This window comes from Triticum urartu, chromosome 2 (genome assembly GCF_003073215.2).
Source record: "Triticum urartu cultivar G1812 chromosome 2, Tu2.1, whole genome shotgun sequence".
Lineage (NCBI taxonomy): Eukaryota > Viridiplantae > Streptophyta > Magnoliopsida > Poales > Poaceae > Triticum > Triticum urartu.
Window position 1 is genome coordinate 9,657,233 of NC_053023.1, and position 15,555 is coordinate 9,672,787.

The 15,555-nt window shown below is 48.7% G+C and overlaps 1 protein-coding gene across 1 annotated transcript; it reads right to left on the bottom strand.

Moving 5' to 3' along the window:
- Positions 1–12,963: 12,963 nt before the first annotated feature.
- Positions 12,964–14,822, bottom strand: LOC125540628 (disease resistance protein RGA2-like). Its single transcript, XM_048704229.1, has one exon. It carries the CDS (start codon positions 14,784–14,786, stop codon positions 13,287–13,289), a length of 1,500 nt encoding a protein of 499 aa, XP_048560186.1. The 5' UTR covers positions 14,787–14,822; the 3' UTR covers positions 12,964–13,286.
- Between the last annotated feature and the right edge of the window lie 733 nt (positions 14,823–15,555).

The following is a 15,555-nucleotide window of genomic DNA, read 5'->3' on the forward strand; positions in this document are numbered from 1 at the left end:
TTTGAGATTATCCTGACCTAAAATAGTGCCCTCATCCTGCTCTAGCTAAAAGATCCGCTTCTTTCTGTGCTTACCATTAGCAATGAGGTGAAAGAATTGAGTATTCACGTCCCCTTGGACTACTTTGCGGACGTTGGCACGCAAAGCCCACTTCAATTCTTCTTCGTGGAGAAGTTCTTTCAGCCTCTTCTCCGCCTCATTTTTAACCTGGAGGTCGGCAGGCGGCAACATCGCGGATTCGGATTTTACGTCCAAGGCCTGTACAAGAGAGAGGAGCCTATCCTTCTCAATCTTATACACTCCACTGAGGTGCTTAGCCCAACCCCGTAAGAAACTTCTCAAATGCCTAATTTTATTCTGCCAGCGCTCGACCGCCGTCCTTCCTCCAACACCCTTGGCCCACTCCCTGGCTATGATGTCTAAGAACCCCTCGCGTTCGAACCAGGCCATCTCAAATGAGAAGGTGTTTTTGTTTCCCATATGGTTCGGCTCCCCTGAGTCAACGAACAATGGTGTGTGATCGGAGATTCCCCGCGTGAGAGCTTGCACCGTAACAAGAGGGAACTTCTGTTCCCACTCCACGCTGGCGAGAACCCGATCAAGCTTTTCATACGTCGGGTTTGGCAGAGCATTAGCCCAAGTAAACTTTCTACCAGAAAGATCTATCTCCCTTAGATCTAAGCTTTCAATAATGGTATTGAACATAAACGACCACCTGCCGTCAAAGTTATCATTATTTTCTCCTCTCTCCTCCTAATGATATTGAAATCACCCCCGACCAAAATCGGAAGCTGTTCGGACCCACAGATCCGAACAACATCCGCCAGAAACTCCGGTTTAAGTTCGGGTTGTGCGGCACCATAGACCGCTACCAAAGCCCAGTTGAACCCATCAACTTTAGACCTAACTCGAAACTTTACCGCGAAGTCACCCATTACTACACTCCGGACTTCAAGGGAATCGCATCTCACACCCAGTAAGATACCTCCCGATCTACCTCGTGGCGGGAGACAATGCCAGTCGAAATCAATACCACCCACAAGAGAGGAAAGAAACTGCGGCGCAAAATTCTCTCTTGTACAATCTTCCTCCTGCTTGACCTTGCTCAGCAGCATATGCATGCAATGGTGGCACCATATTGCACACGATATGCGTATCTTCTAAATTGTGAGCTGCCTCCTTGAACTCCTTTATTATTAACTTGTGAAGGATCTCAGCAAGCTGGTTCCTTTTCGAGACCCTGGTGGTGGAGGAGATAACCAGGTCATCATGAAGCTGGAACAATTTCTTGAAGACGCTCCCGGCTCCAGCGTGAACTCTGGACTTCTCATGTTCATCACTCCATATCTCCTCCAGATTGACACAGGATGTGTTTTACATCCTGTGGAGCACAAGCCCAGGTAGCAAGTAGGGGCGTTTGACAAGGAGGAACATCATGTAATTGGACGATACCTTATATTGCTCACGGTGGTGTAATCCCAACTCTGCCCTTGACTCTGTTGGCAAAGTAGACATTGGTGGCGATGTGCCAGATAACAATGTCCTCCTGGTGCTCGACCCTGCCAATGTTGCCCCAGACCTTTTCTAACGGTTTGTGCTTCTTCATTGCAAGGTCTCCCCACTTATATGCAGGCCCAGCGCGTTCATGTTCTTCAAGTAAGACATCTGTTCATGGTATCGACGGAACATAAACTCCTTGAGATCCTCCGGGAGCACAAGGCTTCCCGAATAATGGAAACTATTCCACCTCTCCTCCATCCCAACATCCCCACGAATCTGCCGACTAGATGACCACCACTGTCATGGGTACACTGGTGCAACAGGTTGTACTGCCCAATGGTGCCAGACCATCTCCTCCTTATGTCGAGTCTGTCTAAGGACAGGAGACGATGAGCCGGTGCCATCTCCCAGAGCATGCACTCGAGCTCCACCATATGGGGATCACTCAAGAAAGCAAGTGTCCAGGTCGACCCGATGGCGGCCAGCAATGTCGTCGCCTCCTTGAAAAAGGCGCCAGCTAGCAGGGCATACGAGATGGCAACATCAACTCTTCTGTGGTCGGTTACACCACTCATGATCATCAAGTGAAGTTGAAACAGCAGGAAGACTGCGCTGATGGTGGGTGGTGCCACGAAGCATACCAATTAGCCTATCCCGGTGTGGGTGACAGCCGCCTTGGTGTACAGGATGTCCTAGAGCATGGACAGCTCCATCTGGCACCATCTTCCACATATCGGGCCAATCGAAATTGTAGCCTCACAGTCGAGGATGATCCATATTAATTGGAGAATCGACGAGCCTGAGCTTGCAAGCGTGGAATTGGAAGTGGGATCCGTCCAGGAGAACCTACTCGTTCAACTTGCCATGGACACCTTTAGGGTTGATGTTGCAGTTGTTCTTGCCCGGAGTTGTTGAGGTAGCTCCGGATGTCATCCATGTTGCCACGCTTCAGCGCCCATGTCCTCTCCACATATTTGACCACCCCGATGGCAAACATCAGCATGGTGGCCGTGAGTATCAAGCCACTACCGGAATCGCACCCTATGCCGACGGCCAGGGCCGTCGGCATAGCCCTGAATGGTCGTCGGGACAGGCCTATGCCGACGGCCCCCGTCGACATAGGGCCGTTGGCAACATATCCGTCGGCGTAGCCAGGAAGGCCGTCGGCATAGAAAGGCCGTCGGCATAGGACCTATCCCGACGGTGTCCGTACATCTATGCCGACGGCCTTGGCCGTCGGCAACGTTATCGCCTAACGGCGGCCGCCGTCAAGTGCTGACCAACGCTTGCTCACCATGTGGCACGTCTATGTCGACGGCCTAGCCGTCGGCATAGTTTTAAACTAAGCCGATGGCTAGGGCGTCGGCATAGACGTGCCACATGGCGAGCAGGCGTCACCCCTGGGGCGGGTCTATGCCGACGGCCTAGCTGTTGGCTTAGTTTGAAACTATGTCGACGGCTAGACCGTCGGCATAGACCTGCCATGTGGCAGCCACTGGGAGCTCCTGGGGCAGGCCTATGCCGACGGCCTAGCCGTCGGCTTAGTTTGAAACTATGCCGACGGCTAAGCCATCGGCATAGACCTGCCACGTGGCAGCCACTGGGAGCTCACGGCAGCTCTATGCCGACGGCCTAGCCGTCTGCATAGTTTCTGTCTGTTTTTTTTTTCTTTTTTCTGTTTTGTTTCAGCTCAATTCATTTGAATATATACAGCATCACACAACAAATATATGCATCACATAACAGCTGCCCAGCAGCATCACACAACAAATTTATCATCACACATCATAAGAAGCATCGCAAAGCATAAACATATGAGTATCATCACCACCAAGCATATAAGAATCTCACAAACAACAATAAGAAACATCACAAGCATATAAGTATCATCACCACCAAGACCGCCAAGACCGCCTCCACCTCCGCCTCCGCCTCCGTGGATCGGAGTGGTCGGGCTTCGTGACTCGGGAGTGCTGCGAAGACCACCGCCAACGGTAGATCCACCTGTTCCCTAGATGTTGAAAAGACATATTAACGGGATATATGACTGTGTTGAAGGGCATGACATGCTTTGGGTGAATAGATTGGGGATGAACTAATCGGCGAGGGGCTAGCGTTCTGTGCCACAAACTCCTCAAAGCTCATCAGCACTGGTTGTGCTGGAGGGCATTGTGCTGGAGGGAACTGAGGACACCTGCCGGCCGCCATATCCTGAAAAGCCTGTTGCATCTGGCTATCCCTCTGCACTTGGTGTTCATAAAGCCTCTGATGCCACGCCATGGTCTCCTGGCGTGTGTACTCCAGGTAGGCCTACGGTATGACATGATGGAACTCATAAAACTACTAAATGCGGAAAATAAAGTGAGCAATGAAGATAAGAGGGAAAATACTTACAGATTGTTGCTCCTGAAAGAGGGACTGTGTACTGGTCACTGGCTGGCTCGTGCGCTGGCTCAGGCTCGGGTCGATCCGACGAAGCTGTGTGTAGGAGATACTAGGAGTGATCACAGCATCGAGAACCGCCTCCCGACCGTGCTCCTTGGGACCCATGCTCACCACCGCCCTGTCGTCCAGAGGCGCCGCAATGGGGTCAGGTGTGTCAGGATGCAACTTCAGATACGCTTCGGAGTAGGCCTGCTTCCTCCACGCGGTCTTCTTGCCGTAGTACTGGGGCTCGCCAGTCTTGGAGTCCTTCCGCGTATGGGCGATCTCCCACGCCTGCATGTCTGAGAGCGGCCGCTTCAGTTTCTCTCCTCCTGCACCACCAAACAGAGGTTAGTCATACATAAGAAAGTGATGGTAAATAGAAGAAGAAGAATGTTTAATGGGGTTAGTCATACATTAACTGCCTTGTGGAGATAGTGGTTTCGGTTTCCCTGAGCATGTACTCCCTCCGTCCCTCGGTTAGCCTTATTTTTGGTTCTCATAGCTGCCCAGGCTCCAGCCTCATCACACCAATGATCCACCAATGCCGCCCAGGACTCGTCTTTTCCATAACACCAATTTGGACAGGTGTGTCCAAATTGGTGTTATGGAAGCATAAAGCATAAAGCATAAAGCACCACAAGGTAATGAAAGCATAATGAAAGCATAATATATGAAAGCATAATGAAAAATCTTTTATACTTACCGCCAAGAACTCGGGCCTCTCCAAGGTAATGCCCATCCTCCGCGCTTCTTCCTTGGTCATCTTCACACCAAGATAGTCGTGGTAGTATGTGGAGATGGCCACATAGCGCACCTCGTACTGCATCTGGCGGGCCTTCTTCTTGCATTGGCGCAGCACGATCTGGTCCGCTCTAGCCCTGTGCTCCGGAAGAACTCGATAGAATTTCTACAATCATGCATGAAACAAGAATGGAAGAAGCCATGAGTTAAATCATTTTCATGAAACTAGAATGGACTTGTTCTTCTGAAGAGAACTCACCCAGAAAGTAGTGATCATGGCCTTGGCATGGGTCTCATGGTCCGCGTGGCGGGCCGCTTCCCAGTGGTCCCAGCTCCTGGCCAAAACCCGACGAGCCGGCTGCCTGACTGGATTCGGACAGTACAACCCCGGCCAGTATAACTTCAGCAAGACGGTGATGAGGCCGTTGGGAATACGGACCCCTTTAGAATATATCCAGTTGCTGCAAAAGAATGAACTATTAGCATGTGACAAGCAAAATAAATAACAACCGGAATAAGCATGTGACAAGCAAAATAATGAACCACTTACTCTTTTCCCGTGGGCTCAATGAGCCACTTCTGCTCCTCAGTAGCCGGAACCTGCTTTGGTAGCTTTGCGTTACCACGCAGCCACCCCTTCTTGTCAACCCCCTTCCCGTCACCACCATCATCCCCGCCACCACCCTCCTCCTCGCCTGCCTCCCCCTCCCCAACCTCCTCCCCAACCTCCTCCTCCTCCTCCTCCTCCTCCTCCTCCTCGCCTGCCTCCTCCTCCACCTCGTCCTCCTCCTCCACCACCACCACCACCTCCTCCTCCTCCCTAGAGTGTACCTCACTAGAGGAGGGTACCTCACTAGAGGAGGGCCTCGAAGACAACACCCCTAAGTCGGTGAGGGTGCGCTCTTTCTGGCCGCGACCCCCTGTAGTGGCTCTCCCCCCAGCACCTTGTCCTCTAGAGGCTCTCCCCCCGCCCCCTCCTCCTCTAGGGGCACCTCTCCCTCGACCTCCCTGTGAGGAGTCATCGTCAAGTAGCCGAGGGGGAGGATTACGTGCTCGACCACTCCGACTAGGCAGGCCGACGACCTTGCGTAGGAAACCCACGCCATCGGCCTTCCCCTTGCCCATGTTCCACGAACCTACATTGAAAAGATAAAAAGCAATTAGTAAATTAATGAAATGAAGAAAATGCATGATAATAAACACATTAATAAAAATGCATAAAAGGCATATTCCTAAACTATAGAAAAAAAAATACTTGAAACGTACATCTGCTAGAACCCATATGAATCATCAGTGTTGTAACCTCTTTCTCGGTCCGTCTCATCATCACTATCAATCATATCATCTTTGTTGTCCGACGGAGGTGGAGGCTCTTCCTCGTCGTCAGCGTCTTCGTTTAACTTTTCTAGCATAAGTATGTCATTTTCATTGACAATGGTCTCACCATCATTCCGTGCATCGTCGATGTTTGGGTCCACATCATCATCACCCAATGGTCTAGCGTCATTGTTTCTAACCACATCATCATCATCATCATCATCAGGTTGCTCTTGATAGAACACTCCCTCATATGTCATGGGGTTAATGTTGTAGTAATCGTCTTCATTCGGGTCTGGTAGCTTACCATGTGGCGACACCTTGAACACAACTTCCCAACCCTTCAGATACACTTTTTGGCATGGGTAAGGCAGATAATATACTTGTGTAGCTTGGGTAGCCGCAATGAAGAGATCGGCTCCGGCATAGACGGTTGATGGTTTAACTTCGACCAAACCAATGGAAGGCGTATGTTTTACCCCCTCCCGCGGATCGAACCATCGGCATTTGAACACAGGCAGACTTAGGGTCTCACGCCCCTGGCGGGATTTAACCTCGTATATATTTTGTACCCTTCCGTAGTAGTCTACTGAATTTTGACCGGGGGTGTACACTCCAGTATTTATAGTTTTGGGATCGGAGCGGTTGTTTTGGTGCTCCTCTGTATGGAAGCGATACCCATTCACATCATACTTTTTACATGTCATGACGGCAGGGTCAAAACCCATGGAAACCCATCTCAATTCATCATCCATAGATATGTTCGGATCTTTTCCCTACAAGTATAATGGAAATTGTTGCGTGCATTAATTCGGTTAACTAATAAATGTTGAAGTAGGTATTTAATAGGGGAGTGTGGAAAATTACTTTCTCCATGAACCAAGCAACAAAAATTTTACGTCCAGGGTTTCCATGACGCAGAAGAGTAAGTGCCTCCGCCTCAGTAAGAGGATTCACTCCCGTCCATTCCTCTTGAACGAAATCACTAAAAAAAGATAAGCGGTGTTAGACCGGGACTAAGTGAACATGAAACATGATGATGTGGAAGACATAAAGGAATGGTGTAGTGGTATTACCTCATCCACACTTCCTCAACTTCCTTGATGTTGTGCAAGATATAGAACATGAGGTCCTCCCACTCTTGTCGTGGCATGTTATAAGATTTCGAGGCCCCAGCCCTCCCACCTTGCGCGTTGAATAGATCGAGCCTGGGTTGATACTTGGGCTCTTCTATATTGTATGGAGGCACCTGTTATGCAGATGGGGAACGTGGTCTGGATAGTATGATGTCCTGAGGTCTGACACCTCCTCTAGGATAACTGCCTCAGCTATGGAAGCTTCAATCTTAGCTTGGTTTCCACATTTCCGTCAAAGATGCTTGTTCTGCCTCTCAGGGCCGTACTGCCAGCGATTTTGCACAGGGCCCCCCCAACAATACCTTGTTCGCGAGGTGCAGAATGAGATGTGTCATCAGAGTAAAGAAGCCTGGCGGAAAGATCTTCTCTAGCTTGACTATCAACTCCGGTGCCTTCTTATGCAATTTTTCAATCACCTCTTTACTTACTTCTTTAGCACAGAGCGTGCGGAAGAAATGGCTAAGCTCGGCAAGCAATCGCCAGACATGCTCGGGGACATAGCCTCGAACCATCACCGGCATTATCCGCTCAATCCATACATGGTAGTCATGACTCTTCAGGCCGGTCACTTTGCCCGTTGAAAGATTGACTCCCTTACTTATATTCAATGCATAACCATCGGTGAACTTCAAAATTTGTTTCAGCCAGATAAGTACTTCTTGTTTTCTGGCGGTTTAAGGACAAAGTCAGCATCTGGCTTGAACCAGTTTTTTCGACCGCCTGTGGGAGGCTTCATGTTCAGGCGTGGTCTATCATAAATTCTCTGTTGATCGGCTCTAGCTTTTACGTTATCCTTCGTCTTATCAGGAATGTTGAGGATCGTGTGGAAAAGGGACTCTGCCACATTCTTTTCTGTGTGCATCACATCAATATTGTAAGGAAGTTTGAGGTCCTTGAAATAGGGAAGCTGCGAGAAGGGGGTAATGTGCGTCCAGTTGTGCGTCTCACCATATCCCTCGAAGCCTTTGGCTTTGGCTTTGCCTTTGCCTTTGACTTTAGGCTTGAGAGCTTTTAGCTGAGCAAGAACATCTGCCCCCGAAAATGTTGGAATCTCGGTTACTTCATGAACAACCCGGCCTTTCGTGAAGTTCTTCTTGTCTTCCCTTGGATCGCCCACTCATTCCAAAAGCGTATGGGCCATCCATCCATTGTGGGGCGCCCCACTCAAACCGAATATGTCTATGCCTAACCAGTTGCGCGCGCAACTCCAATCGTCGCTGCACTGCGTTATGTGGATCCGTGCGCGCGTGCCCCACCTGGTCCCACCTAACAACCCATATTCGCATTTTCTCAGCGCGATACGCGGCGGGAATACAGTCACATCGTATCTCCCTCGTTCTCTCGTTCCCCATCGCTCCTGTTCCTTCTCTTCTCGTTCCCCATCTCCATCTCCATCGAATCCGGCGCACCGCCGGCTCCCTCCTCCGCCACCATGGCCACTCACCGCCGGGTCGCTCCTCCATGGCCTCGAGCCCTCTCCCTTGTGACGTTCTTCTTCACCCATAGGCGATTGTTCTCCACCCACGCCCTGCTGCCTCTATCGTCAGATCCGCCATCGAGGTAAGATGGAGCAGCATGGCTACCTCATCACCATCGAGCCTCCTGGTGAGAGGATGCTGGGCATCGACGAACAACGAGCAGCAGCATCACCACCACTGTGAGCAGATCGGTGATGGAGATCTACGCATTAAGGCAGTGAGGAGTCAAGCGGCTTGGCGGCAAAGCCCAGACACACACCTCCCGCAAGCACGCCGGTGGTCAAGACCTCCAACTCATCTTCCCCGTCTTCCTCAGAGGTATCAGCGATTCGTCAACTTGTTTTTTTTAAAACAAGATTTTTATTCTTTTCTCAATCTTTCGATATGCATTTGATTTCGCGTGTGATAGTGGTTTTTATGTGATGGATTTTTCATCCAGCACACTTAGGAAGATGGATTGATCTTATTTTGTTTCCTCTCCTGCAGCTTTCGGCAAATGACTGCTCTTGTTTTGCCCCTCTCCACAAACAGGAAAACGGATTGATCTTAATGTACTTTTGTAATTCATAGTTTGCTGGAAGAAACAAGGACCTTTTTGATGGCTATCTTTGGATTCTTTGGCTACTGTAATTATTATGGCCTCAGTTTTGTACATGAAACATACTAATTTGGTGAAGAACTACTTGGGGATATTTTCTGAAGAATGATCTAACAATAATTGGGAATAATTTCTAAAGAACTTTATAAAAAATTCTAAAGAACTTTCTAAGAAATGAAGAACTTTCTAACAGGACTTTGTTAACATGGTGTCCGAACTTTGCCATAAAAATCAGAAGAACTTTTGAGAAAACTTCGCCATTACTAATTGTTTCCTTGGATTTTGTAAAGTTCTTTGGAATTTCCAGTAGAGTTCGCCACAGCCATCTAAAAATTCCTTTGGTATAATCCAGTAATTCATTTCATTAGTTTTTTCTGAGAATAATTTCGTTATTTTTAGTAAATAATAAACCACATGTTTAATCATTGACTAAACATGGTGCATTAGCCACCCTGGCCCTTGTGTCTCTCGCGTGGACGAACAGCTTGGTCCCACGTGAGGTCAAATCAGCTGGAATACCATGCATGACTGACATAGATGTGGGCCATGTTGATTTGACAACAGGCTGGATGTGCGGTGCGGATACAGGTTGCGCGCGCATAGAGTTGGGATAAATCCACGTCCCACTCAAACCTGTAAAATCTGCAACACAGAGTTAAGCCCACTTAGTCGCATCTAGGAATTCTTGAGATTCTTGTGGAAATCTAGCTGCAGGTTGTTCTAGTGAAATTCCTACGCCCCAATAAAGAACCACCCACGGGAAAAACCAACAATAACACAAATGAAAAAGATAAGTGTGCAGCTTACATTGAGCTAGAAGATCACAAACCAGGCATGCAGCTTCCAACTTCGATCACTGGTAGCTACAGAGCAAGCTAGCGCACAGTCCAGTCGGCATGCAACTGAATCCAATGCAGAAGTAGCCATAGGCCATAGCTAAATACAAAAGGGGTAGTGTACTAAGTACCAGTTGAATACATCCAGCGAGCAGACGCAAGGAAAAACAAACAAGAAACCAAGTAGACCAATGGCGGCAGAGAATCACGCAAGTGCTACTAAATTAGGTTGCATCGAAGCGGGGGCATGTGGCTGTGCGTTCCTGCATCTTGCAGACCAACGCAAAATTTTGGTAGCTTCTCAATACAAAATTTGGAAGGGATCATGGGCATTAGGTAGATAAATACAGTCTCGTACATCTGCCTACTCGTTAATTAGTGTGATGGAAACTAGGGACACTGATGATAGTGAGAAATCACATTTGAAGGTACGCGCTGGATGTGTCCATCAGTCCAACTCATCATTTGTTAGCTTGTCCATACAAAATTAGGAAGGACAAGACGGATTAGGTGGATAAATACAGTCTCAAGCATGTGCCTACATGTGATTCCTCATGCAGGTTTTTTTATTGTTGAGACCATGCAGTGCACAAGCTGCATTCAATGAACCAACAATACTGTACTCCCAAAGCATGTTATGGCAAGCAGGAGGTAGTTAACAGCCTGGTCCGGCCGAGCCACGGCAGGAAGGCGACGAGGGTGAATCCCCCTCTGTGGCCTCGAGCAGGAGCAACCGAGCAACGCGTGGCTGTAACGGGGAATTGGAGATTGATTCCCGGAGAGAGGCGCTGAACACTGTGGGACGGAGCTCGTCTCGCGCCCGGCAGCAGGACGGAGCTCGTCTCGCGCCCCGGCAGCAGGACTGAGCTCGTCTCGCGCTCGGGGCTGCAGGACGGGCGATGGAGGCCAGTTTTGGCCGGCCTATTGGGTCTCGGCGCTGGGGGTCGTCCAGGGGTGCGAAAGGCGGGACCTTTCCACTCGTCTCTTCGGTTGGGGTAGCGGCGGGTCACGGGTGAGGTGGTGTCGAGGTCTTGGATACTAGGGCGGCGGCCCTGGTGGTGGTGGTTGCGCGGTGCTCTTGGACAAAGCCCGTGCCTTGGTGCTGCCCGGTCATCATGGTCGTGTGGGCGGCGTGGTTGTCGGGGTGTGGCGTTTGGTGGCGGTGATTGTGGGCCGAGGTGAAAACCTGCTCTATCTTCGGACGGACCAGCGGCGGCGAAGATCGTTCCCTTCTTGAAGGCGTCGTCGAGGCTCTCATTGCCCGTCATGCGGCTCCGGGGGAAACTCTGATCCTTGGATCGGGCGGTGGCGGCGTTCCGGCATCGTATCCTTCCTGAAGGCGCCGCCTTGGAGCGCATGGTTCGTCATATGTAGCTTCATTTATTCAGGGCGGTAGTGCTAGGAGTGGTGTTGCTGCGCTCAGCGCCTATGTATCATGTCTTGGATGTGTACGTGTGTTGCGGTGGCGTGGCGTGTGGTTGTACTGGATGCTTGTGGTTTGGTGCTTTATATATAAAGTGGGACGAAAGCCTTTTTCGGTAACACTGGGTGCTGTGAAGAAGATATTTACAAACTAATGGATTTACCACAATGTTTTCATGATTAATAATAAAACATATGCTCGTTAGACAGGACAAAATAAGTGTCATAGGTCCAATCAATAATCGAAATGCATATATAAGAGTGCAGTGAAATGTGCGATACCTGTAACAGCAGCATTAGTACTGGTTGTGCCAAAGTCCAAGCAGGAAGCAGCAGCAGAGAGAGATGGCAGTGATTAGCATGTGATGGCTGCTTTATGAGGAGGTGGATGGCACAGGCACTACATATTGTAGTAGCAGGCCTGCCAAGTGCAGAGCTTTCTTGTCAGGATCCGAACCTGAAACCTGAAGAATCAACAGTTAACTCTGAAGAATGCAAGACACAACTCATTTTGTTACAGCGCCGTGTACAACTTCCCGATTTGCGCCGCTGGGCAATCTCACTGTGATCGGGGATCATCCGATCATGCATCTGATGGCTACAGCTTCCTATACATCACTTTCTACAACAGCCTTACTTCACTTTAGCTTACCATTTTCTTTTACCTCCAGTTGAAAGCTTAATGGGTTCGGAGTAGCACTAGGCTTCTCTCCTTGTATTCGGTTAAGTCCTTGCTGCCTCAACTTTACTCTGTAATCGAATTTATCTCAGTAAAAGCACTCCCAAAGTTAGCTATTTTCTCTGTGCTATCATCCGAATCCTACAGCTAGAATCTGAAATTCAGTTGCGACAAATACAGACACTGAAACCATATCAGATTCAAATGCGGAAAAGGGTGAACTCGCAGGGAGCACCGCATCGCGGGGCGAGCACCGACCTTTGCGCCTCCCCTCCCTCCACGCGCAGCACTATGGTAACAACGACTGCCGTCGGCGACCACCAGGCTCCGCGCAACATGCGGCCACAGTGGGAGGATTGATGGGGATAGTCGGTGTCCACCGCCATGGGTAGGTCTCCTCTGAAGCCTCAAGCAAGAGCATTACAGCGCCTCATGCTTGAAGTTATAAACACTTCTTCCCGAGAACGAACGAACGAGATTGGGGATCGGTTCTACTGAGAGCAGGCACTGAATGCTGGGTCCCACAGAAATACTCCTTGCTTCCCAAACAAATGCATGGTTGACTTGTCACACTGTAGAACCTTGAAAGGTCTCACTATTGAAGTTGGCCTGGCTCTTGGTTTCGTATTTCCTTTTTTGATGTGGATGCAGACTTGATTTCAAACTTTGTGGCCATCTGCGGTCTATTTTGTCAAAAAGCAAAAATAAACAAAAAATGCATTGACCGTTGATATCAGGATAACCTTCAGTACTATCAGAATATCTTTACCTCGTCCAGTGGTATCATGGAAATTGTTAAAAAATAGGTGGACAAATGGAAATAGTCAAAGAAACTTGCATGCTTTCTCACTGGTCAGTACAGATGATTAAAAAAATAGAGGTACCTAGCTAATATCCCCAACCCGAAGAACTTCCAAAACTTCTGACCCGTACAGTTTGCCTAATTGCTTACTACTTACAGCTGGGATGTAAAAATAACAGTGAAATTTGTATTATTTCAGAGTTGCTCAAAAAGAAGAACAAAAATATGGTATTTCAGAAAGGAAAACAGTCTAAGGCTCTCGGCCCACAACCTGTACCTACTCTGCTTGCCTCTTCAAGTTTCTGCGAACCATGAGCTTCGAGTGTTGGATAAAAGACTAGACAATTTAATCAGCCCCTACTCTTCTGAAAACGCTTGTTACTTGTGACCATGCGATGTGGCCTCTGTACCTCACACTGAACGATGTAGCTGTAGTGAGGCGGCAGGTGGGATGTCCATGCATGGACCTTGAATTTCCCTCGAAGCCTCACACTTCCAAAGAGAAGATCTTGCGCGCTCATCATCCCAAGAGCTTCAGGTCCAGTTTCAGCAGAACATGTCTCGTAGTCAAGAAACAACACTACACATTCAGAAGAATTTTTATTCACCCTCCTGAGATATGTTGGCTCCACCATCTGCCAAGGAAGAGTGAAACGATCCCCATACACTGACATGTTTGTCTTGTTCAAATTCCTGAGGGCTGCAAGGACCATGCTCCAGAAATGGGGGTTAAAATTTGGTTTCAGTATTCCACTGATGATGTTTGCAGACATGAAGGACCCACTTGTCAAATTGGCCATCTCCATGGCCATTGATGCGAGCTTCGGGTGGTCCTCTGCTCTCGTGCTCCCAAAGGAACGCACCTTGAAGAAGTACCAGTATGCTTCCTGAGTTAAGAACTGTAATCTGAGGGGTTCTGTGGTTCCAAGGCTTGCGATCTTGTCAGAGCGGCTCACAATTATCATCTTACTTCCACTCGTGATGCAACTTTTCGCAGCTGAATACAACCTCTTCCATACAGGCTCCTCAATATCCAGAAGTAGCTCAATGATGATCAATGTCCTTCCACCGCCCATCCCACGGTTTTGATGCTTGATTCTACCTCCATCTCTTAGGGTCTCTACACTTGCATCTTTAAGAACATCTCCATTGAAAAACAAAAATTGAGAGAAGTGGTTCCGTACCCTTTCATCGTTGCGTACATGCTCGACCAGGGTGCTCTTTCCAACTTTCCTGGGACCGACGATTGGCATGACAGCCAAATGATCAGCAGCACCAAGAGCAGTCTCAGCTTGCAACAGGAAGTTCATCACAAGTTCCATCTCCGTTTGTCGTCCAAACATGCATTTGTCCAGCAGCAGATACATGTTGTACGGTTGACGGTGCAGACGTGGGTAACTGTTTAGAAATATGATGAACTCACTCACATCTTCAATGGTGTTCTGCATGCTGCCATGAACTTGCTCCAGCAGCTCAGCTTGTGCTGCACCTTCACTGTTGCCACTGCAGAAACATACACGCTTTGCAGGGTTGAACTTAGATGGGGCAAAAGAGTAATCTTTTGTCCTGTCATCTTCATGTGCTCGGCAATTGAACATATCGAGGGTGTAATACCCCCTGTACATCTCCTGTCTCAGTATGCTGAGTTGATGCAGCATGGCCTGGTTTGTGATGAGCCGGTCATCTGCCTCCTCAACGACGACATGAAGCCGCAGTAGCAACCGTTGCAGGCTGTGGAGCCTCTCCTCCTTGGTTGTCGCCGCTGTCCGCTGCTTCAGGTATCTACCCACCAGGAAAGATATGGATCTACTGGCAAGCTCACCCATAGCAGCAGAAAATATTACCTCCATGTATGTGTGTTGGAGAGCTCGCTCGGTTTACATATATCTGAAACAACTGCCAAAGCTGGGTGAAGCTATATATATCTGAAACTTCTCAGAGGACTTGCCCAAGGAGACTATGGGTCTTTATCTTATTTCTCCGTCGAAGCCGTGTTTTTCTTTTCTTTGATCGAAGAGTTGAATACGAGATTGTATAAACCGAAAGAGACGTGTGTAGAAGTTTGTGTCTTATCTTTTCTGGCTTGGAAGAAATTTGGAAATGGTCATCTAGTGACCTCTGCTAGTCTAAAAGGAGCAGAGAAAAATGGTCATCTTTTTTGGCTGTTTTGAACTTTCAACCCCTTAACACGCCCTTACTTTTTTGCAGTTGCTAGTTGCTACTCAACCTTCTACGGGACAGTGTATATCCCTTTCCTGCCTGGCAAACATTTCAAAGCATGAAAGTGACCATGCGATAACTTTGCAAACCCGGAGACCGGAGTGATGATTGAGCAAGTTATGTGCTGCTTGATAGCCGCCCGTCATGACGCACAGAATATTCAGAATTTTCCCCTGTTTGTGGTATTGACAGATAATGGTGTTTCACGACCTGCCAAGGGCCAGAAAACGGCTTGCTTCTTCTGTTGGACTCTCCAGTGTTTCAACATTAACCTCTTTGCTGAGGCTTCTATCAGAATCGACTAGTACAAGGACTAACATGGCTATTGCTTCCGCTGGAGAGATGGTCTGGCTTTATGCCCTGAGAGGTGGACGTGTCCATGGAACAATGCTTGCTTGC